This window comes from Hyaena hyaena, unplaced genomic scaffold (assembly GCF_003009895.1).
Source record: "Hyaena hyaena isolate Hyena2069 unplaced genomic scaffold, ASM300989v1 scaffold_131, whole genome shotgun sequence".
NCBI lineage: Eukaryota > Metazoa > Chordata > Mammalia > Carnivora > Hyaenidae > Hyaena > Hyaena hyaena.
The window spans coordinates 3,092,149-3,118,812 of NW_024080761.1; the positions used below are offsets into that span (position 1 = coordinate 3,092,149).

Sequence of the window (26,664 nt, forward strand, 5' to 3'; positions counted from 1 at the left end):
AGGACATTTCCCCTCCTCCAACACAGGGGGTGCACACACCTGCTTCAGATTCTAATGAGCACATCCTCATCCGGTAAGTGTGGAGAGAAGCAGGGCTTGGGGTTCTGGCACGTGACAAGTTCCAGGATGGAAGAGATATGAGTTTCATTCATGTCAGTGGTTGTGTGACCTTGAGCAAGTGCTGAACCTTTCTGAGCCTGAGCTGTGGAATTTGCAAAATGAGGATAATAGCGGAACCCTGCAGGGGTGTGAGGGCAGAGGGTAAAGTGTGGAAAGTGCTGGACACAGAACAAGTGCCTAACGAATAACCCAGTGCCCATAACAGTACCCACTCGACTCACTTCCTTGTCCCTCCTCCGTTCCTTCTCTAAAACCCCAGAGGGTTGATTTGGACTTTCCTTATCTCTATCACTGAACTGTGAGAGCCAGCAGGGCCTAGACTTGCCTCTGTTTACCACTGTTTCCTGAGCACCTGCAAGCGTGCCTGGCTACAGTGTGCAATGGATAGATGGATGGATAGATGGATGGGTGGGTGGGTGGGGGGATGGATGGAAGGATGGGTGGATGGGTGGGTGGGTGGATGAATGGATGGATGGAAAAATGGGTGGATGGGTGGGTGGATGGGTAGATGGGTGGGTGAGTGGGTGGAGAGATGAATGGGTAGATGGATAAGTGGAAGGGTGGATGGATGAGTGGGTGAATGGGTGTGTGGATGGATGGGTAAAAGGATGAGTGGATGAATGGGTGGATGAATGGGTGGATGGATATGGGTGAATGAGTGGATCAATGGCAGGAAAATTATATAACCAGTTTATTTGGTAGGTGGGAAATATCTAGGCCAAGAGGGTAAAGAGATTGATAACATGGAAAATCAGCATCAGAAAAGCAAAGCACTCATCCACCCTGCTCCTGGGTGGCTCAGTTGATTGAGCGTCTGACTTCAGCTCAAGTCATGATCTCACAGTATGTGAGTTTGAGACCCGCCATCAGCTCTGTGCTGACAGCTCAGAGCTTGGAGCCTGCTTCAGATTCTCTGTCTCCCTCTCTCTCTCCCCCTCCCCTGCTTGTGCTCTGCCTCTCTCTCTCAAAAATAAATAAACATTAAACAAATTTTTTTTTATTTTTTAATGTTTTCTCTATTTCTGAGAGAGAGAGAGAGAGAGACAACATGAGCAGGGGAGGGTCAGAGAGAGAGGGAGACACAGAATCCGAAGATAGGCTCCAGGCTCTGAGCTGTCAGCACAGAGCCCGACGCGGGGGTCGAATCCACGAACCGTGAGATCATGACCTGAGCCGAAGGCAGATGCTTAACCGACTGAGCCACCCAGGCGCCCCAACAAAAATTTTTTAAAGAAGAAAAGCAAAGCACAGTGTTTGTGTGGGATAATCTCCTTTCTGTTCAATAGTCTGGGAGGCTGGACCCCAAAATACTCAGTGACCTGAGTGGTGGGATGGTGGCGATTTTTATTACCATGTTTTTGCTTTTGGCCACTGAGGTCAGGTGTTACTTGTGTAATCATAAGAAGTACGGGGGCACCTGGTTGGCTCGGTTGGTTAAGGGTCTGACTTTGGCTCAGGGCACCATCTCACGGTGGGTTCGAGCCCCACATGAGACTCTCTGCTGTCAGCACAGAGCCTGCTTCAGTTCCTCTGCTCCCTCCCATTTGTCCCTCCCCTGCTCATGCTCTCTCTCTCAAAAATAAACAGACATTAAAAAAACATTTCTTTAAAAAAAGGAGGTATGAAAGAAAACCAAGTGATGCAGAAAAGAAACCCGGTGGCCACATGAGGAGGAGACCCGAGCACTCCTCCTCGGTGCATCCTTCACACAGCCCTAGAGGGGGATTTGCCAGACCAGCCATTGTGGGTGGCACGTGCCCGCTGCCTCCGGCCCTGTGAGTGGCATGCCTCGTCGAGGCCTCACCTTATGACAGAATGCTAGAGCATTCCCCGAGAGACAGCCTGCAGCTCGGGAAATCGCCCACCTTGCCCCCTACGAGAAGAAGTTTTCCTAATCAGTACAATGAAATGTGCTTTCAGTTTTATGTCTTTATTAGAGTTTTCCCAAGGAAAGGGGGAAAAAGATCTTATCAGACTACACTCCCCTATTTTCAGCTCAACATGGCCACGGTGATAGTAGCTCCTGGGCTCTGTGTCTCAGGGCGGAGGGCCTGGAAGGCTGCTGTCTGACCCCCAAATGTCTTGCATGTTGAGGACACCATTAACATTTGCTGTATTGAATCGGACCTCAAGAAGAATCTTTTCTCTGTGTGTGTGAATATTGTTACTAGATTTTCATACTACCTAATATCCTCTGTGGAGAAGGGCCCATTTCCCGGCATATTGATTTGACACAACTGGCCAAGTAACGTGATTCTGTCTAGTTTGCGAGTAAAGCCCACCACCCGTTCGCTGTCTGCTAGAAGCAAAGTGTGGGGAACATGTTCTGCTTGCCTCACTGCTTCTCTTCTGGATACGTAACGCTGGAAAAGTTAATCACTGGGATTTTTCTTACCCGGAGTTTTTAGATGCAGAGCCTTGTTTGGCATCAATAAAATATCACTGATCCCAGGTCCTGTCACTTTAGAATTAGGTTTATTTTCCATAGGACCTGCAGGAGTGCTCGGCAAACACTACAGGTGCCCCCGTCAGCATTTCAGGGTCAGAAGGATGCTTCAGGGCATGAGGCCACTTTCAGAGCCTCACCAGAACATGGGATTTGACAGTGGCAGAGCCGTGCCCACGGCTGCGTTCATACAGCACGCCGTTCACTGGCCCCGAGGGGAGCCTGACCCTCACGTCCCCCCAGGAAACAAGCTACTGATTCAAATATATGTATCTTTATTTCCAACTCAAGCTGAAGAATCAAAGACTTCTGGGTCCTTGGCCCTTCCTTGCTCCTACAGATAAACAATCTGACGAGCAATACGATTTCTTGTTTCACCACAGAACAGGGAATGCCCGAGACTGAGGCCTGGCGAGTGCGCCGCTACGCAGGGAGAGCTGGAGCCAAGCAGGCGCAAGGCCCTAGGCCTGAGGGGGGGTGCGGTTTCTCCTCCCTGGGGTATGCAAGGAAGGTCTGCACCTCTGATCTCCTGCAGCACAGGGGGGAGAAGAACGGATACCGTCCGAGGGCCCCCACCTGGGAAACTAGGAACGAAGGCGAGGAAGACAGAGTCGACTCCCAGACACCTGCTGTCAACTTCAGTCCAGGCTGGACTCTCAGAGCACCCTGGAGAAAAACCTCCCCACAGCCCGCCTCTCCTTTGTGAGTAGCCCAAAACTCACCAGGGTATTTTAACCACCTTGTTTCATGAACTTTGATTCATTCACAGATGAACCAAGTGCTTCTTTGCCCAACACTTGTGTCTTTCCCCTTCTTCTTCAGCAAAAGAATACCTCACACTCTCTGCACCAGCCACATCAGCCTCTCAGATTCGCACAGGCACTGTCCTCCCTCAAGCCACAGGGCCTTTGCACAAGTTGTTTCCTTAGCCTGGAGCTCTTCCCTTCAGACCTCAATCTCAGCTCAAGCATCCCTTTCTGAGCTCTTCCCTTCAGACCTCAATCTCAGCTCAAGCATCCCTTTCTGAGCTCTTCCCTTCAGACCTCAATCTCAGCTCAAGCATCCCTTTCTGAAGCAAAGTCCTGCCTCAGTTGACACCTCATGCCCATCTAAGAGCACTCCCCCCATGTGGCACCCGTCAGAGCCACACTGTGACAACTGATCAATCTTTCCCTCCAATTGTTTATTGCTACCTCCTCTTCTAAGCTGGGCACTTGTGCATGATTTCTTTTCATTAGTGTCTGTTTCTCCCAAACATAAGAAAGAACTAGAAACAGTAGTTCCAAAGACTTGCTCATCCCTAGAGGACCTCATGGGGTAGGGCTCCAGAAATATTTGTTGAATGATTGAACCCTTGCAAATGCACCTAGCCCATAGGTTTAATTCCCAACAGATAGTAAGAATCTGTGTAACGAAACAAAATATCACAGGATCCAGTAATGAGGGATCACTGCACGGGCTACACGGACCACTACCGGCTCTGGTGGTGATCTGAACCTAGCACCGTTCCGGAGGAAAGAGACAGCCATGAGGCAGTACTGCCAGCTGTTTGAGTGGCTCCACACTTCATGGTGATGGACAAGAATGGTGAAGAGAATGTGTGAGAAGCCAGGTGCTTATGACAGTGTGGATGGTTCCGGGAGAAGGAATTACCCTTCAACGTAGTCTGAGATCTCCTGCTGAACCTGCACAGTGGCGTTGAGGTTTTGTGACTATTAACAAAAGCGCTGTCGTATTAGTGGCATTCCCGTACAGAAACAATTTTACCGTTGTGAGTTAGAAACCCCCATGCCATTTTCCCCACTGACGTTATTTTTGATTATGTGAAGCTTCTTCGGGACGTAACCATCACAGAGGAGACCATGTCAGATGGGAAGAGGCGGAGGGCACAGAGACCCGGGGCAAGGCTTATTTCGTTCAACCTTTAGGGGATGGGAGGACACTCCTCTCCTTGGGGGAGGGCAGGACAAGTCACACTCAAGCAAGCCAGCTCAAGTCCTCCAAGTGGGTGCCATGGCCCCAGACTCTACTTCCTGCTACATCACCTGGGAGCTGGCTATGGAGACATCACCCACCCCGTGCGCCCGTGTGCACACAGATGCACGTGCTCTCTCTCTCTCTCTCTCTCTCTCACACACACACACACGCACACACTAACGCACACGCTCAGGTTGTCAAGGAGACCAGCATGCACCCAGGGCCAGAAGTCAGACTCTCGATGGGAGTGGGGAGGAAGAACCCATTCCCCTAGGTAGGTCTAGTAGGTTCGTATGTCGCAACAGATGAGAGAGAACATTTGAAGCCATGTGAGAAATCATTACTCTGGTTTTAGGCAGTGGTGGAGGGAGGGGGTGGCATTCACCTAGTCCTTCCCTGAAGGACAGTCCTGCTACTTGCTTTGCAAAGGGCTAGAAGGTAGACTGCGTGGGGAAGCAGGCTAGAGTGGTTTTCTTCTCAGAGCCTGTTTCCATGGTGGCTGACAGCACTTGGCAATCCACAGCTGGGGAGACTTGGACAGCCAGGGGCCCCAGGGCCTTATCGCACCTGGGCCACCCTCCAAGGCCCATCCTCTGGCTTCTCTGGGCCCCCAGAGTGAGAGGCCACAGGCAAGCAGCCAGGGCGTCTCTCTCTCTCTCTCTCTCTCTCTCTCCCCTCCCTGGGGAAAGGAGATGAGTGACATAGCAGACAAAGGGCAAAAAGCAGAGAGAGAAGAACCTAAGAGCCAAGGTCTACAGCTCATGCACACCCCCTCCTTCACCCCTGCCCTTGAGGAAAGCTCTCTGAAACATGAACACATTCTTTCCCCCCCTTCCACCCCCTCTCCGTCAGCCTGGACTGCAAGGACCAGAAAACCAGGTAAGGTCCCCTCTGATATACAGTGTGTTTACACCTGCCGTGGCCCACACACCCTGGAACGGACCAGGCACATCCAGGCGCGTTAGGATGCTTCCAGGCCGGGCGAGGCGAGGAGACACATGCACCTTACCTGTTCCTGGGAGTTCATCACTCGCAGCTTCATCTGCTTCAGGTACGTGGAGGTAAGGGGCATGTTGTAATCGATGATCCCAGAGACCAGGGGGGAGGGAGGTTCATTTTCTAGCAGGAGGAACAAAAGAAAGCCACGTTCAGTCCCGGCCATGGGCTCCCTGGCAGGCACCACACCCTGTCACCCACACAGAGCCTGAGGAGGAGGAAGGAACAGGCCAGAGCTCACCAACGGGTAGCTCACCAACCACATGTGGCCTGTGGATGTGGACTGCAAGGCACTGAAGATATTTTCAGTCAGGTGCCAGTGTTTAGCGAGTGTTCACATGTTAAAAATCAGGACGGTCTGGTCACACAGGGCCCACCCTCCCACCTGGCCACCAACCAGGGCAGCCTTAAAAAAGCCACTTTAGACAGGGTGTGAGCCACTCTCCATTTTGCCATAGTCCCTACCATTTCCTCTGCACATTTCCACTTGATTAGAACATTTGCCGGGCCCTCGAAGGCATTTTCGTTTCCAGCCCTGGTCTCAGCCAGCTTCCTGGTGCACACCTGCCACCACCACCTGACCCCATCTCCCACCCCCACAGCGTCCCCCAAAAGCACTGTCAGGTACCATATGGTTCACAGGTCTGGGCCAGGCTTCCACTACCCCCTCCCAAATTCTGGTTCCTCCTAGATCACATGGAGAGGAGCCCTGTTCCTCCCATTTATTGCTTGCTTGTCCTGAAGATCAAAGTCACACATGTTCTTTTTGTAGAGCATTTGCAAAACGTGGAAGGATGTAAAGGCAAAAACTCAATAATTACATCAAGCAGCTTGACATATGCTTCTGTTTATTTTTTCCCTGTGACTTCTCTTCTTTATCCACTTGATATGAAAATGTGTACAGAAAATTATAATTTGCTTAAAAACATTTTTTTCCACTTAACATTGTCATGGTCATTTCCCCTACCATCGAAAATCTCGTTTTGCTTTGTAAACAGTGTTTTTACGGCTGTGTACTATTTTATCATAACTTACTTAAGTAATTTGCTTATGACTGGCCATTTAGGTTGTTTCCTACTGGAGGCTATTATAAACAATACTATAGGGAACATCTTTGTGCCTGAGTATTCGTCCGTATTTCTGATTGTATTCCAAAAATGGGAATTCAGGGGTCGAAGGGTTGGACCATTTTGTAACTCTTTAAAAAATTTTTCTTTAATGTTTATTTTTGGGAGACAGAGAGACAGAGCGTGAGCAGAGGAGGGGCAGAGAGAGAGGGAGACACAGAATTCGAAGTGGGCTCCAGGCTCTGAGCTGCCAGCACAGAGCCTGACATGGGGCTTGAACTCACAAACCTCAGGTCAGATCATGACCTGAGCCGAAGTTGGACGCTTAACCAACTGAGCCACCCAGGTGCTCCTGAACTATCCCATGACTCCTAAAAGCTCTGGGTAGCTGCCTTCTGCAGAAGCTGCGGCCGTGGACAATGCCCAGCCACTGTGTTCTGTGTAAGGGACTGTCCCCACTGTAAGGGACAGACTAACACAGCACAGGAATGAGTCAAGGAAGACAGCGAGCGTGACTGAAAGGGAGCCCGTCACCCCTCTCCTTAGCCCAGCTTTCTCTGCATATGCCTCCTGCTATGACCAGCCTCAAAACCCTGGAGTCACCTGTGGGGACCTGTCACGCAAAGCGGGGCCTCCTTTGGTCATTTAGTCCCTTGACCCAGCTTCACTCTCCGCCTGGGGGATAGTCTTGGTTACCAGGCCTCCGGCCTCCTCTTCCTGCCTCCAAGACTCCAGGCCTTTGGCCCAAAGCTCCCCCTGGTGCTTAGTTCTGTTCATGGGCTGGGATTTGAGCAGTGTGAGGAGGAGGAGGAGAAGCGGGAGCGACTTCTGGACTTGCCTGCCATCCTCCACCACCACCACCACCACCACCACCAGCATCATGTCGGAGAGGTGGGCTCAAGGGCAAGCAGATGTTGGGGCCTCGGTGGAGGAATGCAGGAGTCGGAGCCCCGACCAGGAAGGTCCATGCAACCTTGGAAATGCTATTCTGAGTGAAAGAAGCCAGCCGCACAAGGACAAATATGCTCGGTTCCACTCAGCCGGAATACCGAGAGTAGGCCCGACCACTGAGATAGAGAGTTGTACAGAGGTTATTGGAGACTGGGGGTTGCGCGTGGGAGTTATTGCTTCACAGGCACGTGGCTGCTGTCTGGGGTGGTGAAAATGATCTGGGGACACCCCATGGTGAGGGTTGCTCAGTGGTGTGAATATAACTAATGCCACTGAATGTACGCTTAACAATGACTAAAATGACAAGTTTTATGTTGTACTTTACAATAAATATAAAAGTCCCTGCAAACAAGGAGGTGAAGCTACCCAAAGGGGACAAGGGAGCCCCTGTTGGACAAGGACAGAGATGGTCCTGCAGAGAACGGGGTCCGTGGAGACCAGGTCTGGGGGTTGAGGGGTGTCATTTTGAGGTGGTATACTTCGGGTGACTGCACAGCTTGAATATCATCCAGGTTTATAAAAATGCACAACTGTGGTTTGCTTTTTAAAGCTATGTTGTCACACTCAGAGTTTTGGGGATTCCTTGAGGAAGATTTGTTCTCTGAGAAAGAAGTAAATGTCACTAATAGACTATCTCAGAACACTGGCTTCAAATGAGCTGAACTTTCTTTTTTCATGGAGATTTCCTCTCAGTTCTGTGGCAGAAGGTTCTGACATGGCTGCGCGTTGGCGCCTTCGCCGGGGCGCCTGGCACGGTGAGGGAGCTAAAACCCGTTCAGTGTCCGTTAGTCTTCTTCCCGCTGCCCCACCCATCAACCCAGACTTGACCTCCGTGAGCCCAGGAGCATGTTGGGACCTCCCTCCCCCGCACATCGACGGGGTTGGGAGCCATATGTGAAGCAGACGTTTGAGCAACCACATTGGGAGGGCGTCACTCCGAAGAGACACGGTTCCTGTTTTCAGGTCCTGGGTCTCCAGACGGAGGGCTCTGCCATTTCCGTTTCATTTCCTCAAAGACATGGGTGTCTGGTGAGAAGGTGTCAGATGACATGGTGCATGAGCAGGGCCATCCCTGTCCTGAGGATCACTGGTCAGGGCCGCAAGTGAAGACCTCAGGGAGTGTCATGGCGACCCTCACTCTCCGTGTCTGGTCATCCATGGGGGCCGGGCACTGTGTTTTTTTCCTTGATGGTCACCCATGTCCTGCCTAAAATACGACGACTGCTTACGAAAAGGGATCTCTAATAAAGCCAGGTACAGCTTGGTTTAGGAAAGAAAGCCAAAAACCAATGGCTAGGAGGGCGCTCTTGCGAGGAGGGGGAAGGGGGTCTTCTTTGGCCTGTTGGGTCCCCAGCAGGTCCACAGATCAGAAACCACTTCCAGTGTGCAGAGGTGAGCCAGGAGGGCTCAAGAAGAGGAAGCAGGAAGCCCTGTCTGGTGGGGGTGGGTTGGGGGGAGAACCAGGATCCTTGAGTGTGCACACACAAATCTGTCAGAGATCCAAGTGCAGCGGAGTGCTCGCGCCTGTGGCTCCAGCCGTGAGAGTTCTGGTGGGGAGGCAGGGCTGTGGTGGGCGGGGGCGGGGGGGGGGATTTCCAGGTGAGGGCACATGCCAGGGAGCTAGCTGTGGGACCACAGTGAGGAGAAAGGCAGGCAGAGTTTCTGGCGGCCAGGAGGCTCTGGAAGCGGTAAGCTGCTCAGGTCAAGAGGATCAACTTGGTAGGAAAGAGGGGGGAGGTACAGAAGCCAGGGGTAGGTCCGGGCGCTGCAGGGACACTGCGACGTCATGTGCCCATAGGCCAGATGAATGCCAGAATGGGCAAAAGCTAAGGTGGATGCACAAATAGGTCAGAAGTGGCTTCCCTGGGGTCTGCTGAGACAGGCCAGCCCCCATGGCGGTCAACACACATGGCGCCCATGCTCAAGCCACTAAGTGATACCCCAGGTGAGTTCAGAGATCTCAAGGGTCACCGAGCCACCGGAATCCAGCAGGCTGCCCATGAGCAAAGCAGAGGAATCACTCAAAGAAATGTCTCACCGCGCTTTGCCAAGGAAAACTGAAGCCTGCCCAAGAGCTAGCCCTGGTTTATGGGCCTTGAAAATAATCAGTGATGCAGAGGCTTGGCCTGGGTCAAGTGCTGACCTCCACAGCTAGGCTCCAATGGCATGCATCCATCAGGGCAAATCTCAGTGGAAGTAGTGGCCCTCACTCCTCCACGTGGAGCAAAAAGGGGCAATTCTCATGAGCTTTCGCCTACAGAACGGAAGAACTCAGTCCAGAGAGACTTGTGGCTTCAGGTGCCAGTGGCGGGAGCTCTCCCAGGCAGGCCTGGATGTTGAAGGATATGTGATGAGGTCCCAGAGGAGCCACAAGACCAGCCAGCTTGTGCTGGTGTTCAGAGCTGGCAACAGAGACCCAAGGCCTGGGGCTGGCTCAGAGAGTGATGGAAAGCCTCTTTCTCAGGGGAGTGAATCAGCAGACCAGCAAGTATTGGAGGAGCGCTGATGTGCATACATTGAGGGTGGGGAAGGTGGGGGACTCTAGGTACAATCCCTGCACTTGGCCGTGTGGGATGGATGCGCAGTCCATTAGAGATCAGAAGAAGATGGTTCAGAGGGCTCTGGGGTAGCTCAAGGAGGCTTCGTGGAGGGCGGATCTGAACGGTGTTCAATCACTTCGCTGATGGCTACTCAGCACTCGTTAGGAGCTCCGCTCTAGTATTAATAACCCCATCTCACAGATGAGGCACCCTCCCCATGTCACATAGCAAGTGAGTACAAGAACTGGGCCAAGCCAGGCCAGCAACGGGGCCAGCACAGGAAAGACTGCGGGGGTGTAGGAGCCAGCTGCAAGGGGGGTCACAGGTGGAGAGGACAGGAAGGAGGGGTCTGGAGGGCCGGGCAGAGGGGGTTGGACCAAGACAGAGGAGTCCGGGCCTTGCTGTGAAGGAATCACCACCCGGATGGACAACTCTGTTTCCGAGAAAGGGACCCTTCAGTAGATAACTGGGTTGCCTGCTGCTAACTCCTAGTTTGTTGCCTTGCAAATAATATTTTGTCACATCAAAGAAAACCAGAGCTGGCCTCCAGAGGCCCTTTCCCCAGGAGCTAGGGCTGGTCCAAGGGCACACCCGGTTCTCACTCTCTGTCCCCTCTCTGCCCAGACTCGTTTTGGGGTGGTGGAAAAGGAGCGTGGAGCCGGGAGGCCCTGGAATTTCCCATCCTTGGACTTCCTGATCCTCCACCGCCTCCTTTGTTTGTGCTCCTGGTGCTGGGGGGAGGGCACAGGACTGTCCGGGCCCCCATGCTCTGCTGGGGACAAACTGCTGAGCGGGGGAGGCTGCTTTGCTTCCTTTCTTTCTTTCTAACACGAGGTCAGGAAGCCAGGCATTTTCCCAACAGCCCCTTGAGAAGTCTCCATCCTGTTCCCTGTCCCCCTCCTGCCCTACCTTCCTGGGACAGGAACACAGGCCTGCTTCTGGGGCCTGGGGCAGGAGAGGGCGGGGGTTGGGGTGGCGGGGCTGGCATGGCAGGGGTGCCTAGGAAAGAGGGAGAAGCGTGGCTTCGTCCAGGGAGGCCAGCCTGGTGGGAGGAGATGAACTCTGTGGGCTCTCAGCTGGGGTAGAAGGGACCAGGCAACTAATGCCTCTGGCCATTAAGCAGACAGGGAGCCTTTTCCACTGCAAGGCTCTCCACGGGCAGCTTCCAGGAACCAGGCCCTTCCCTTTTGCTAAGCAACCAGGTTGTGGGCCCGGGGCACTCACCTAGGTAGGCTGGCTGACCAGGGGTCTCCCTGTGGGGGCTGCCTAAACATCCTGAACATCAGCCTTCTTGTGATGCAACACCATGGTGCATGCACCCAATAGGGTCCCCCAGGTCCCTGCCGCACCAGGTGCCCTGCAGACTGGGCTCCTTTGATTCGGCTCCAAGAGGGAGGCCTTACTCTCATTTTGCTGATGATCAAATAAGCTACCCTGCCTTCTGGTAGAGCTTGGACAGCCCATTTCACTGTGACACCTGTCTGTGCCTCATTTTCTTAGCAGCAAGCTGGGACAGATACCTCCTAGGATCACAGAAGCTGTTAGGAGCAGAGAGGTCCCCAGCCTGCCAGAGGACAGGCAGCAGGGAGCAGGCACCGCACCCAGGCCTGCTGGGCCTCTCCCCCACCCCCCAGCCCAGGCTTTTCCATGGGCTGCACTGTCTCCTGCTCCCTCCGTGCCTCCTCCTCTCCCCACGTGGGAGCTCCTCTCCCGGGGACACAGAAGTGGCATTCTGCCTGAGGACCGGCAAGGACGGGTATCCTGCAGCTTTGCGCTGCCTGTGCTCTGTGCTGCTTGGAGCCAAACCCCTGGAAAGGGAGGCTCGGGCACAGAGCACACGGAGCTGGTTTATATTCTAGGCGGCTCCCTCCTGGCGTGAGTACGCGTTCTCTTCCTCTCTCTCTCTCCCCCTCTCCCCTCTCCTTCTCCACCTCCCCCCATCCTCCTCCCATCCTCCTCCCTCCTCCTCCCGGGTTGGGGGCATGATGGTGGCAGCCTGGAGAAGACACAGGCTGCCGCTGTGCTCTGCTCGGCATCGCCCTCTCCGCCCGAGACGAGGAGGAGGTGTAGAGCTGCAGCCTTGACAGGGAGGGGAGGGGGGTGACGGATGTCCTCCACACCAGCGGAGAGGGAGGGTGCAGAACGGAGGGAGCCTGTGGACACCCGAGGGCTGCCCGCAAATGCGGCCCCTCTTGGCCTGGCCTCTGTCCCCCTAGGCTAGTGCTTCAGTGGGACTTCTCCAGTTGCTATGGAAACCATTAGGCCAGAACAGGAGGGGACAGGCAGCCACCACCAGGGCACTCACCCGTGGGACCCAGACCCTGACAGGGTGGGGGTGCAGCAGGGAAAGCCCGCCTGGCCTCTTTGCAGGAACCAAACACTGTCCTGGCCCAAGGCTGCCCCACTCAGCCAGAGCCAGGCCCAGGGGGCGGGGCCTCTGAGGCACGCACGTGTTACTACAGTACCTGCAACAGCCACGGCTCACTCCTCTGGGCCACAGCCCTGTGCCAGGTGCGAAAATAACTCTCCAACCTCGTCAGCCCCCTCAGGTAGGCACCATGACTCACCCCACTTCACAGATGAGGAAACTGAGGCTCAGAGACATGAAGTCACTTGTTCAGGATGTGCAGCCACTGACCGGCAGAGCTGGGATTCGAACCCACCCAGTGTGGCCTTGGGGGGCTCTGTTCTTAAACCAGTAACCCAGCGTTTGTGAGGGATTAATCACGCTTGTTCCTGTCCCACATGACTTAGAGGCTACCCAGTGTGCCCGGTGAAGCAGCCATGGCCTAACGACCACATGGATAGGACGGCTTCAGGATTTGGGGAGTCAGCTGGTGTCAGAGTCCCCCACATGCATCGGAGTCCAGGAAAGTGCGAAAAGAACCCCAAACACCGATACCTCAGCTCCAATTTCTTTGTTGTCATCTGCTTTGTTTGAGCTTTGCTGCTGGTTTTTCCTTCCCCACAAATGGTGGATGCCACTTGAGTACCACCCAAGTGAACAGCCTGCCCTTCGCCCAGAGTCTGTTCCCATCCCAGGCAAAACACCCACTGACGTTAGCAACCTTTGAAGCCTGATGCCCAGGGGCCACCTAGAAGCTCCGATAATTGCCCACCTCAGGGCAGGATTATTATAGTCACACTGGCCATGAGTATCAGCCCACCTTGCTGTGCCACAGCCACCTGCAAACAAACAGGCCCTGGACTCCCTGGAGGCCTCTGGGCGCGTGCAGGGTGACGGGTTGAGGGGACTGAAATAGAGGTCCCTGCTCAGGGGGCAGGGCAGAGCTGGAGAGCATGGACACTGGCTCAAGGAACCAACTTCAGCTGGTCACAGGTACTCTGGGCATTTAACTTCAAAGTAATCCCCACAGGCTTCCTGGATGCTGCAGCGAGGGAACAGATACTGAGGGAGGACTGAGCAGTGACAGGTGTGAGGCGATAGGGCACAAGGCCGTAGGGGCCAGCGGTGTGCTCCTGCCTTCAGAGAACCGAGGGTCAGGGCGGTGAGACCAGGCCCGTGAGAATAATGCCCAGGGTAAGGCCTTGGTGGCAAGAACTGAGGTGCTCAGGGACCAGGGCCAGGTGGTCATTGCCACTAGGAACCTCAGTGGGAGAAGAGGGTCTTAAAAGGAAGTAGGAATGTACCATTGGTTATTAAACAAAACCTGATGTTTTTTTAAGCTGAAAAAAAAACCCCACAAAAAAACAAAAAACCAGCATCGAAGTCCTCTGGGCACGGACCCACACTGGCCTCTGGGAGCTGTGACAACTGCTGGCCGTGCACTTTTCTGCCTGTGCCAGCAAAGGGCAGGCCCTGCTGGTGGAGGGCCTCCGCCTGCACAGCCTCCCCCAAGCCAGCAGCACGCCTGCCTTCTCCCCTACCTTTGGGCTCCAGGCCGTTGGAATTAAAGTGCATCCTCTTCTGACACTCTGTGCAGCTCATCAGGAACCGAGTCACGGCTTCTCGCGGAAGGAAGGCATAGGTCTCCGCAATCTGGGGGAGAGAGGAGGTTTGCTCATTACATGGACCCAGGGGGAGATCGCTTGGTCACCAGGTCACCAAGGTCGGTGCTCAGGTGGCCCTTGCCAGGAAGGGAAGGGATTTGAGGAGCAAGTGGTGGGTGGCCCCAATTCTTAGCCATGGGAATGAGTGAGGACTCTTATGGAAACCATTTGTTCTAAGATTTTGAATAAAGGAGCTTAAGAATTGAAAAAGCAAAACATTACACATTATCTAGGCTATGTTTTAATAAGTAACATTCCTCTCAGAGCATTTTATTGTTGCTACTGAAAAATTAGTTTCTAAGCACTGCTCTAGGGGAGAATAAAAAATTTCCGTTCTTAGAGATGGATAAACGGAGACCCATTTACAAAGCTATGAACAGAGCCCAAGGTTCTAGAAGCTCTTCCTGCAATAATTCACAGGTCAAGAACATTTTTAGTGCGAGCTGTGAAAGTCTGGTGCCAAGAGATCAGATTTTACAAACTGGGCTGCCAATGACCCCTAGATTCCAGGTGAGGTCACGAGCCCCAGAGAGGTAAGCTGACTTGCCCAAGGTCACACAGCTCTTTAGAGGCAAGGCTGGCTGGACCAAAAGCCTGTGCTCCATGGTTGCCTCCAGGGGGCCTCCCCGAGCCAGGGAGGAGAAAGCAGCTGGAAGGTGGAATAGATAGGAGGGAATACAAGAAACAGGTTGGGCAGGGGAGTGGAGAAGCAGGTGTGGGCCCAGAAGCCCAGGCCACTCCTCTTACGCTGGGTTTTGGGAAGAGCACTGGCCCTGGTGTGGCTGCCTCTTAGGCCCAGGCTCCCCGGCTGAGTGTTCGTGCATTTCCCAGAGCCGGGGCCCTTCCGCTGCTCTCCACTAAGGGGCAGCATCGCCCCAGCATTCCTCCCTCCCCACGCAACCCAACCGGGAAAGTTGACGGAGGGCTCTGGTCAGCCCACAGTGGGAGGAGACTGCTCTCCGGACAGCACCAGGTCTGCTGCTGGGGGATGCGCGAGCGCCCTGTCCCATCTCTGTGGTAATCAGGGGGCGGAGTAGGGTAGGGCAGAGTGGATGGGGTTGGGGGGCGGGGAGGGCCCCAGGGCTGTGGCCAGTCCCTCAGAGGACCAGCTCAGGCCATGCCCCCTGCTCAGCTGGCCTGTGGAGCTTGGGGCCACTCCTGCTTGGTGGCCGGCTGCAAATGCAGAGTTAATTTTGGTGACACAATTGTTATTTCTCAGCTGATTTGATGCTCTGCGGAGCAGGCAGTCTCCTTGATGAGTTATCTCCCTTCCAAATTCCCTGTCTGATTGCCTTCCTCTGGAGGTCAGGGACAAGGGCAAACCCCAGCTCTCTGATTGGAGCCCGTGGATGGGAGGGCACGCAGCCCATCCTCCTCTGCTCTTAGGGCTGTGGGATGGGGGCTTCCCTGCCACACACGTAGACATCTTCATTCGCAGCCCCACCTGCCTGGAAGTCTTCTGGGTGGCGGGTGGTGTGCACCTCTCAGGCCTTCAGGGTTGGGCCCCACTGGAGTAAATGGGCAAGAGGGAAGGGCGCCCGCTGGGCAAAGGGGGGCTGTGGCTGAGTTGGGCAAACAGGTGATCTCGGAGGTGCTGCAATGCAAGGGGAGGTGTCCCAGGTCAGACCTAGAAGAGGTGAGCTGAGGGCTCAGGGTTGGGGGTGGGGAGGGTCACTGCTGGGAAAGGAGGAGAGTCAGCACCAGAGGGACAAGGACAGGGACGCCAGCCATACGCAAAGCTGGCCAGAGGGGCACCTGGCACACACATTCTTGGCCCCAGGTGGGCGGGGTGCCCCGTTCTTGGCACACACGGGGGCAGCTAGGTGGACTCAAGAAGTACAGGTGAGGAGTCCTCGGAGCTGAGGGCCAGGAGGGAGCCCTGCCCCAGGCGGCTGGGATGTCTGCAGCCTCACTAAGCGCTTCGTGGGAGTGAGTGAAGTACAGCGTCCAGCCCAGCTCCACGCTGCTGTAGGGACCTGCACGGAGGAGGGGGAGTTGTGTGGCCTTCGGCCTCCCCTGCACATCTTTTGGTTCACTCTCCTGGCTTGTCCACGTGAGAAATGGGACATCCATTTCTGTTCGACAACATGGATGCCCAAAACCATGGGACTCCAGGATGAGCTGAAGAGAGGACGATCCTAGCTCATGCTCCAGCCAATAGGGTAGTGGTTTGCAGATAGTTTTAGAGCTCCAGGCACAGTCCCGGAAGTAGTCGCTTAAGCTGAAGCCCCAAATGTGAAACAGACAGGGATGGAGCTGCTGTGTTGAGAGAGGGAAGCCCCAGGGCCGCTGTCCCCACCCAGCTTCCCTCCGCTGCCTGCTGCCTTGCTTTTGGGGGGGCCTCCTGCCTGGACACTGAGACCCATAAGTGAATTTGCCTTTTACATTTTGCCTAGCGGTAAGACGGAGGGAGATTTCACCGGCAGGGAGAGCAGAAGCTATTTGCAGAGTACGCTGACTTGTAAGGCCCCATTTCGCTCCCCAGCTCGGGGGCCGACAAGGACAGATGAGGCCAATTGGGGGGATTTGCACCACTTTACAAGATCCTCCTGCTGCCCTGCGGTGGATTAGCACGTGGTGGGCCTGGAGCAGCTGCTGACCACATCTGGCCCCATCTCCAACGTGGTCAGGGCAGCCCGATCCGGACTCGGTGGCTTGGTCTAGCTTACCAGCATCCTGGGGGAAAGGAAGGAAGCAAAGAGCTTGCTCCAACCCAGATGGGTCCTTGAGAAAGGACCAGCCCTCTGTGTGGGGTCAGAGGACTCTGTAGAACCCCTGGGAACCCTCCCCAGACCCTGGGTGGGCAAGTCCCCCTGCGGATCCTCTGGGTCCTCTGGTCACACTGCATCAGAGGCAGCATAAGGCAGCGGCTTCTCTTCCAAAATGGGAACCCCCTGCATCATCCATTTAAACGGCCATCTATCCCTGGCTCATATACCTTCAGTTTCGGAAAGCTCAGTACCTGCCCTCTCTGATCTATTGCTGGATAGTGGTGCGGGCCAGAAGCTTCTTTTTCGCACAGAAGAATGTGTCTCCTTCAATGCCCTTGAACAAGTCTGCCCACTTTCCTTCCAGTCCCCTGCTTCCTGCAGGCACCCCAGGCCTATAAGAATCTGGAAGGTCTCCGGTGCCCAAGAGACAGCAAGTAAGTCCCAGGATTCAGGTTTGGCAATGCACACAGAGACAGGTCCAAAAACCTTCAGCCAGGGCCCTGATGCAAACCCCACGGTGCCAGGCTGTGCCTCTCTGCAGCCATCGGCACAGAGTTTCCTTGGGGGCTCTTTCCCAGGCACGGATGGGCCTGAAGAGCCGCACTTGGGTTGAGGGAAATGGGAGCAGATGAAAAGCAGGGGGACAAAAGCATCCAGGCACCACCCCCAACCCCCAAAAAGGAAAGGGTGGCAAGAGAAGGGTGACAGATGGGGAAGAGGAGGGGGAAGGGAGAGGAGGCACACGGTAGGGAGGGAGGTACAGCAGCCCCCTTGGCCATCACACCCACTGCAGGAGGGCCCTGGCCTGCCCCACTCAGCCTTCGTCCTGCTGCTGAAATTCCAGCTCTGTGCACAGCCCAGCTGGCCCTCTGCCAGTCATGTGCCAGCTCCAGGCTGGGCAGCGGGAAGTGGGGCACGCGGCGGGCATATGGACGAGAAGCCAGGAAGTGCAGAGCAAAGGGCTGGACACAGGGCCCAGGGACACAGAGGCTGGTGGAACCAGCCCAGCCCTGCCCTCTCTACAGCATGGGGGCCACCAACCCAGCCGGCATACATACCCAGGGAGTGCCTGTGGGTAAGGTTTGGTGCCGGCCACCAAGGGGACCTGGGAAGTCACATGGTCTGGCTGGCCCAAGCCCAAGCCATTTGCCTTGACCACAACAAGTCTTTGGGCTTACTAGCTGAGCACAGGGGGCTTGTGGGGAGACAGGATGTGTACTGGTCAGGGCACAGGCTCTGGGTCCAGCTGCCTGCCTCCGAGCATCAGAGGGGTGACCTCAAGGCAGGTTATGTGTCCCTCTAAGCCTCATTTTCCCCATCTGTAAAATGGGGCTAACAGTAACATACACACACACATATATATATATATTCCCTCCATCATGTACGTATGTCTACATACACACTCTTCATACTAGTGAAGGCTCAGAGAGCTGGTGCACAGGAAGGTGCTGAGTGCAGAGCCTGGCACGTGCAAACTGCCCAGCACTGACAAATTCAATTCTGCAAAAATGTGTTGGGCCTCATTAATACCAAGGGGCCCACAAAAGCTCTGGCTTGGCTGTCTCTCCCTTCGTCTATGGCCCTCTGGTGGGAATACCCTCAGAACTCAGGCCATAAAGGAAGATTATAGACTCATACAGGCTACCTCCACAGCAGTCCAAGGCTATTTATGCAAAGAGTTTGGGGTGGGGGTGGAGTTCACAGCTGCCTTGGGTGGGGAAGCCCAGTCACAGAGGGGCAGGTAAGAAGCCAGAGAGAAAGTTGACATACTGGGGGAGGGGGCATGAGGACACGGGCTGCCTGTCACTTAAGTGCTGTGTGACCTTAGATCCACTCTATGGGTCTTAGTTCCCTTAACTGCAAAATGGGACCATAGAGCCTCCATCACAAAATTGCTCTGAGGCTTAAATGAACATATAGTGCTTGGCTTTGCTGGTTTACTGGTGGGTCCTGGGCTCAGAGATATACAGGAGCCATGGCAATGGCAGTCAACAGGGGGATGGGACCAGAACACAGGTAGGCATTCCTTCTCTAGCCCTGGTCTCCCACACCTGCCCCTGTGTGACGTTTCCTAGCTCTAGATTGGCATCCCTGCTCCCTTCTGCCTACCCAAGCTTAGAATGCCAGCTTATGTGCCATCTTCTCCATGAAACCCCCCTGGATGTCAGTGTCTGGAGGTGCCTTTGGTGAATGTCCGGGTATTCTGTGTGGAGGTACCACCGGCTGAAGGCCCTCAGGGCTCTTGTTCCCTCAAAGCTAGTCTTGGAGACATTCCTGGCTCTTGCCTCTTGGTTTTGCTCTAGGCCTCCCCACCCCAAATAGAACTGTGATCTCCCTGAAGATGGGGACCAGGTCCTCAAACTTCCACTGGGGAATTTCATGTACCGACTTCACAGGGTGGTGGGGGACCGGACAAACTCACACACAGGAAGCATTCAGGGCAGGCCTGGCACACAGTAAATGCCATGGAAGTCTTCTCCAGCTGCCCCCACCCCCACAGTCCCAGAACAGGCTGCAAGGAGCTGGGGGTGTGGGGTGTGGGGAAGGGAATGAGTGAAGCAGAAACTGGGAAGAGGGCTTTGCTCCTGCCCTCATCCCTCTCCTCCCCTCCCTCACTCCCTTCAACCTGCCTCTCCTTTGTGCTCAGACCACAGAACCCGCCCCCTCGCCCCCCTTGAGCCATCTCTGGCTGCCGTGCCCTTGCCCTGTGCCCCCCTGGGTCCCCAAAGACCGTTTCATCACGCCTCAGCTCCCCGCCCCGCCCCTGCCCAACATGTGCGGAGCCCATGGCCTCCTGCCAAGGCCTGGGGCTGCCCACAGAGGCCCGGAGACAGGACTCTCACCGCTCGGTAGGTTTTCTTCTGCCCGGCGTGCTTGGGGGCTTTGCCTGGCTCCGCTGAGCTCTCCACATGCATCGAGTAGATGATGTCAAAGAAATCTTCCACCACAGCGACCCGCTTCAGAGAGATGCCCTCCGGCTCCGACAGGCCATCTGCCCCCTGCGACGGGGTGGACAAGCTGTGTTAGTGTCAGGGATGACGGCAGGGTGAGAGCTGGGCCCTGAGGCCTGGCAATGGGTCGGGGGCAGGGACGGCGCTGCTCCCTGACCCGCAAGGCCTGCGGAGGTGGGGCTGGGAGGCTGGGGGTAGAAGGAGCCTGCCCAAAGGGCCCCAGACGGGGGGGGGGCGGGGGGGGGACACACCAGAGTCAGGGTGGCGGCTGCTACCAAGTCTACCAGAAACAATGGGCAGAGAAGGACAACAACGAAAATACAAATTAAAAAACCGAGAGGCTCCATGTTCACAATTTCAGACAGATTGTGGCAGACTCAGGCGGGGCGCTCTCGAATCACACGCTGTGCCAAGACCATCCTGGAAGTCTCTGGGGAGGGGGGGTGCTAAGTAGATGCAGCCCCATCAGGAGCTTGCCAATTAGCAGTAACCTTTCGCTGTGGTCCTGGGCTGGGGTCCCAGGGGAATGGCTCAGATCACCTGGGTGACTCCTGCCTCCACCCTGGCCTTTCTGAAAAGCTTTTCACCGTGGCCTGCCCTCCCCACTCCAGCAGCCGGGCGCCAGCAGCAGACCCAGGCTCTTTGTGTGTAGAGATACAGAGAATAACAGACACAAGGCCACGTGGAGCTGGCAGGGCCTCGTGGGCAAGGTGGCCGTGGGCCCCTGAGCCTCTTACCAGGCTGGCAGGAGTGCTGTCAGCTGGTCCCAAGAAGGTGTGCCAGGATTGAGAGGGGGTCCTGCGGCTGGGCAGACACCTGCTGTCTCCCACCAGCAGGGCTGGGAGGGGGCAGGGAAACTACAGGGCATGAGGCTGGGGGTGTGGCCAGGCCCACAAGGGAGCAGACTGCAGAGTGAGGTCTTTATTCCTAGGGCGCACAATACACACAGGCTTGGGGACACCTGGCTCCTAGCCATCATCTCCCTACAGGGAGACCTGGAGAGCTCTGGGGGGCTTCACAGAGGAAGAGCAACCAGGTGTGTGTGTGTGTGTGTGTGTGTGTGTGTGTGTGTGTGTGTGTACGGGGAAGATGGGAGAAAAGGAGACAGGTTTTCCTCCAAAAGTGCCCAAAACACAAATCTCCCAGAGAATTCTTTCCTAAAGGACCTGGCTCACAGCTCAAGAATGTCAACTCTATGCGGATGTGGACTTCGTCTGTTGGCTCCTGCCCATCTCCCTAACACCTAGAACCATGCTGGACACATGCGAGACTCAATAAACAACTGACCGACTGACTGACACCTAGAACCATGCTGGGCACATGCGAGACTCAATAAACAACTGACCGACTGACTGACTATAAACAGCCGCCAGGAGGGTAGTTGAGACATAGGCTTCCTCAGTTTGAATGGGGCCCGTCATCGAAGCAGCTGTGTGACCCTGAGCAGTTACTTTGCTTCTCTGATCCTCAGGTCCTTTATCTAGAAAATGGGGGATAACAGAAGCACCTTTCCTGTGAGCTACAGAGAGGAAGAATCGAGATATGTGCGGAGCACCGAGCAGCAAGCCCAGCCCGTAGGATCTGCTGGACAAATGCTGTAATTATGAAGGGCTTTGTCGTTTGCAGAGCTTCCCCTAGCTGTGATAGGGCTGAACATCGCAACAAGCCTGGGAGGTTGTTGGGGTCAGGACCTGCCCGTGGTACGGTGCCTGGTAAGTGGCAGAGCTGGTTTGAGACCTCGGTCTTTGCAGTCCCAAGAAAACAGAGGCGGTGCTAAATGGGACACTTGCTCACAAAACATTCTGGCCACAGACGGGGCTTGGTTTTTTCTCCAATTTTTTTCCCAATATGCCACGATGGTGAACAGGGCTGTCTCTTTGCCAGTGGCCCACTTGAGAGCAGATGGGCGTCTGGAGCGGAGGGTGCCAAGTCCTAGAGCCAGTGGGCAGCATCCGTGGGTGGTGACCCTGGGTGATGACCCCACGGGCCCTGTACAACTCCTCTTGCCAATGGCTTCCTTCCTAGTCAGGATCCATTTCAATGGGGACTTCTCAGATAGCATGCATCAGGGGTGTGTGTGTGTGTGTGTGTGTGTGTGTGTGTGTGTGTGTGTGTAGGAGGCACTGCCTGCTGGTCCTGCTTCCTTGCTGGGAGATTGTGGGCAAACTCTTCAGCCTCCCTGAGCTTCGCTTGTGAGCTGAGCTGTAAAATTCCATGACTCTTCTTTTCTCAAACTCTCTCAGGAGTTACCGTTACCTCTTTCCTGGGGGCATCTGAAGTCCCCTCTGACGTCCTGGGCCATCTGTAAACAGGGCTCATCAGTGACAAACTTGATCACTGGCTGACTACCCAGCATTTTGGGGATCTTCAAATACTGCTGTGACAGGGTGGGACGAGACAAGTATTATGACAGCCCGGTTATAATATATTTCTAACCAAAGGTTTGTGTTGGCAAAAACTAACAAAAGGATCATAAGAATAAAAATATAACTGGGTTTCTATTTCTCAATCTGAGTGGTGGTTTTACAGGTGTGTTCAGTTTGTAAAAAGCCATTAATCTAAACACTTTGCAGTCTGTGTACTTTTTTATATGTGTGCTAAGCTTTAATAAAAAAAAGTATATTAAAATAAAGTATAATGAGGTGGGTAGTTCCACAACATTTTGATAATCTGAATCTAGAGGCATAATGATGGGCTCAGCTGCTTAAAAGTGAATAGACTTCTCTGCTCGTAAAACCGTTTCAAGCCAGAAGGTAGACACTTCTGGAAAATGGAGATAAAATTTGGTGGGAAGGAATGCAGAAAGAAAATAATCTGATGAAAGACAGTATTTCAGGTAAGTGAAAGGGAAAGTGTCCCCTAACCAGGTTAGGGGTAGGTCTCTTCTTGACCTTTTTTTTTTTTTTTTTTTTTAAGTAATCTCTACACCCAATGTGGGGCTTGGACTCACAACCCTGAGATCAAGAGTTGCATGCTCCACCAACTGAGCCAGCCAGGCGCCCCACTCCTAACCTCCTGACACTCAGTTTCCTCACCTGTAAAATGGGCCTAAAAAGTCCTCGTTGGCTGTTTCAAAGATTAGGCTAAGAGTGTATGTCAGGCGTCTGGCACATATAGGCTTGTAAACGTTCATCTCTTCTCTCTGGACCCACTGAATTTGGACATTTTGTGTTCAGGAATTTGCTCTTATCTCCTGGCCCTCTGATCCCTTCAGGTTACAGCACGGGTCCCCGAAGGCAACACCCACCATCAGAGGAGATGCATGGTCCTACGTAATTCGTAAATAACATGCAAAAGCTGTCATACAAACTTGAAATAAATTTTCCTAAAGTCAAGGTGTAACTAACCAACCCAGATTAAACAGCAAAATTCACTGCCCAGTGCCTGGCCTGTCTCTGTTCCAGCCTCTCACCCCCATTCGAAGGCAGACATGGGTACCCACTAGCTTTGCACCTGGTCCTATGTGACTATAAAATTATCCCGGAGAATCTCTTCGGGGATCACTTGTAGTAGCTCCCTCTTTAAAAAAATCTATTGTGATCTCCCCTGGTGTTCAGACCTGGGTCCTGTAATTTGTCTCTCTCAGCTGCAGAGATGTACACAGGAAAGGAAAGGGCTGGTAAGCAACCCAAATTCAAACCACACAAGGTCTGCAGAGCCCCACCTTGAACTGTCCTCTGGTGAGCCGTGGCCACCTGGACACCATGTGTGCTCCACCCTAAGGGAAGAGCACCAGGATGTCTGTCTGTCCTTCAAGGAGAACCCTGGGAAGAGAACAAAGGGATCCCACGGCAGTCACGCGCGAGGCGCCACTGCCATGCCCTGCATCCATAGAGGTAATAACCTTCATGCTAAGTGCTGCAGGAGAGGCATGCCTTTCTTAGCTGAGAATCCAGACCCAGTGCTATCAGGCAAGAGCTGCTAATTAAAGGAGCAGAAAGCACCTTCCCCATAGCCTTGGGATGCCCCTGCCAACCACTTCTGCTTTGTACCCAAATTAGCTTAATCTGATCCATGGCCCTAAGCAAGCTGGGCCTTGGCTTGACAAAGCTCACTTCATTCACAGGTTGAATGAAGATGGGGACCCAGAGCCTCCTGATTCACCCCAGCTTCCTGGGACCGCCAACCAGGAGTGATGGAATGGAATCCTGAAGCCCCCCAAGGGAAAAGCCATGAGAAATACACGGTCAGTGGCGCAGGACCAACCTCTGGGGCCTTCCTGCTTGGGGAAGAATATTGCCATGGCAACATACTATATCCTTTTGAACCAGCCAACTCCAAAGAAGCCAGTCAGACCCAGGCCAACAAAACCAGACATGGCAATAGTGTTAAAGATTTCACGGAGCTACAACCTTTCTTGGACATCACCATCTTCCTTTAAAGCATCCCATGTGGGTTCTAAACTAAAGGCCAGGTTGTGAGTTATTGAGGAAATCACCAAATGTTGATGTATATGCAGCTCATATTTCAGAATATTTACAGCAGTGGCCCCAAAGGGTGGTCCCTAGACTATTCAAGTGGGCATCACCTGGGGACTTGGTAGAAATGCAAATTCTCAGGCCCTACCTCAGACCCATCAAATCTCACTCTCTGGGGGGTGGGGTGGTTAATAGGGCTTCCCTGATGATGCTGATGCACAACAGATTTTGAGAATTGCTGATTAGAATGTCTCCATGATTCAGATAGGGAGGTAACGAGCAAGGAAGCTGGCACTGGCTCATTCAATAAATGCCTGCTCTGTGCTTCTAGGCCTAATATTATTATTTTCTTCTCCTTCACTGAAGGCCAAGTGTCCTGATGGTGGGAACAAAACAGTCTTACGGGGCAACTTTAGTATAAATTCAAAACACCTGCCCAGAGACTTCATGTGAATTATGAATAGAAATGGCAGGAGTAACCCAGCATCCTGATGTCAGATTCTTAGGTCCTCCCTGGCAAAATGAATTAATACTTAAGCATGTCATCCCTTGACAGGTCTTTTCTGGCTTCCTCAGTTTCTTCGAATGGTCTGAATGCTCAGGACAAGGAGGGTTGTGCCACCAGGGCTGTAGGCCTACACGGAAGAGATGAGTATATCTTGCCAGGCCATTGGGTCCCTGCCCAGGGTGGCCTCCCTCAGGTGAGCTACTGAGTCTGCCTGAACCTTACCTCTCTTCCCGCTAAGCCAATTAAATAGCCCCCCATCCAACTGCTAATGGATTTCAGGTCTGTCATCTCCGTTGGAACTTCGAGGCCACTTGCTGGTAATAAGTTACACAGCTATCAAGGTGGGCTCACTGTTTGAGGCCACGAGGGTGCTAGCGAGGGCAGCACCGCTGTATTAGCAGTGTGGGCCCTCCAGCAATGATGAGGCCATGATTGAGAGGATGTGGCTAAATAGCAGGGACATTTCTCAACTGGGTTCCTACGGTAGAGGAAGAAACCACATAGAAAGTCCTTAGGAGGTAGCCTTTTGGTGCATTTCAGGGCTGGCTCTTGACAAAGCATAAAAATCAACAAGATCGCCATCAGAGGAGAAAGTCAGTCAGCAGAAGTGCCCACCCCTGGGGAGACGCACCTTTGGCTACCACTTATGTGGGGGTCCAGGACTTCAGGGGGTTGATTGCACAGGGAAATGTAAGGGTTCTGTTCCATCCCGTCTCGGCCAGCCGGCTAAGTGGCTGCCATTACAGGCAAAAGTTACTGCCAATATCAGCTGCATGCTACTTCCAATTTCTGGAACTGAGGCTGGTCCTCCTGTCCCCCCAAAACCATACTTTCATAAATTTAGGCAGGGCTGAGGTTTTGCAAGTGGGGGTAGCAGGGGCGGGGATGGTTCCTACAAAGCCTCCTTCCAGCTACTGGCAGGCCAGGGGGAGGAGTCAGCCTCCCGCAAAGGGTTCTTAGAGGCAAAGGAAAGAGGTGGACAGGAAATGTATAAGCCACTCTAACCTGAGAGACTGAAAAGAAGACCAGAATGAAGACCTGCACCCAGATTGCCAGAAACTTTCTCAACAGAATCCCCATGAGAAACTAGTCATCTTTTGTAAAGCTGGACATTCAGGTGATCGAGGGGAGGGCATTGCCTAAATGGAACAAGGGTGGTATGTGAGTATCTCTCAGTTATAAATACTCCCTACTGTGGGCTGCAAACCAAAACCAATGCCAAAACAAAAACCCACCCTATAAAACAAAGATCTGCACCAGAATCTTAGGACCCACAGTTGCAGTGAGTTCTGGAGGCCTGGATGGGCAAGGGAGGAGGCCACACCCCTGCTAAATAAATAAACACGTAAACAAGGCGCCAAGGACTCGGTGTAGCACCTGCCTCCTCTCCACCCCTCTGCACAATCTCCAACTGCTAGTGCGCCCGCCACCGCAGCGCACCTGCCATCTGGAACAGGCCTCACATATTCCAAGACCTCCTTTCTGCTTCGCTGAACCTCCATCTTCTTTCAAATCACGCCGGGGACGAAATGCACACCCCGGGGCCACAGAAAGGTGCCTGGGATCAGCCCCTGAACGACAGCAGCGCTACCTTTGAGGGATGCCATATCCTTCAAGCAGTCCTGAATATTTCTTTTCCTTTCCTTTTTTTTTTTTTTTTTTTTTTTTTTTTTTTTTTTTTTTTTTTTTTTGGATGAGGGAGGAAGAGTGGAAAGCGAAAGGAGTGCAGTGGGTCAAAGCTCCCCCTTTTGGCAGGAGGGGGCAATGACCCCAGGTTGAGGAATGGAGGGAGGGAGCAGCCAAGGGCAGTGTCAGGCTGGAGGAGGGGAATGGGGGTGGGGATCCGGGCCTGGCTCCGGGATTCTGGCCTGGGGGTTCCCTAGGGGGTGAGGTCACAGGCCTGAGGACAATCCAGCCCTGACCTTGGCCAAAGAACTGGCCTGCCTGGGCCTCAGTTTCCTCCCGTGT

At 53.9% G+C, this 26,664-nt stretch overlaps 1 protein-coding gene across 4 annotated transcripts in view; it reads right to left on the minus strand.

Annotated features, from left to right (window-relative positions):
- NOL4L (nucleolar protein 4 like) overlaps positions 1-26,664 on the minus strand; it is a 127,929-nt gene that overhangs the window by 57,106 nt on the left and 44,159 nt on the right. For 3 of the 4 annotated variants that reach the window (XR_005529407.1, XM_039237738.1, XM_039237739.1), the window contains exons 2-4: positions 19,663-19,818; positions 13,986-14,097; positions 5,553-5,662 (exon numbers count right to left, since the gene is read on the minus strand). Coding sequence is in view for 3 of the 4 variants with exons in the window: in XM_039237738.1 (XP_039093669.1) it covers positions 5,553-5,662; positions 13,986-14,097; positions 19,663-19,818 (378 nt within the window). In the remaining variant the exon portion in view is untranslated. Of the gene's footprint in view, positions 1-5,552; positions 5,663-13,985; positions 14,098-15,552; positions 15,578-19,662; positions 19,819-26,664 lie in introns of those variants that run through there. The other variant, XM_039237740.1, reaches the window with a different exon arrangement.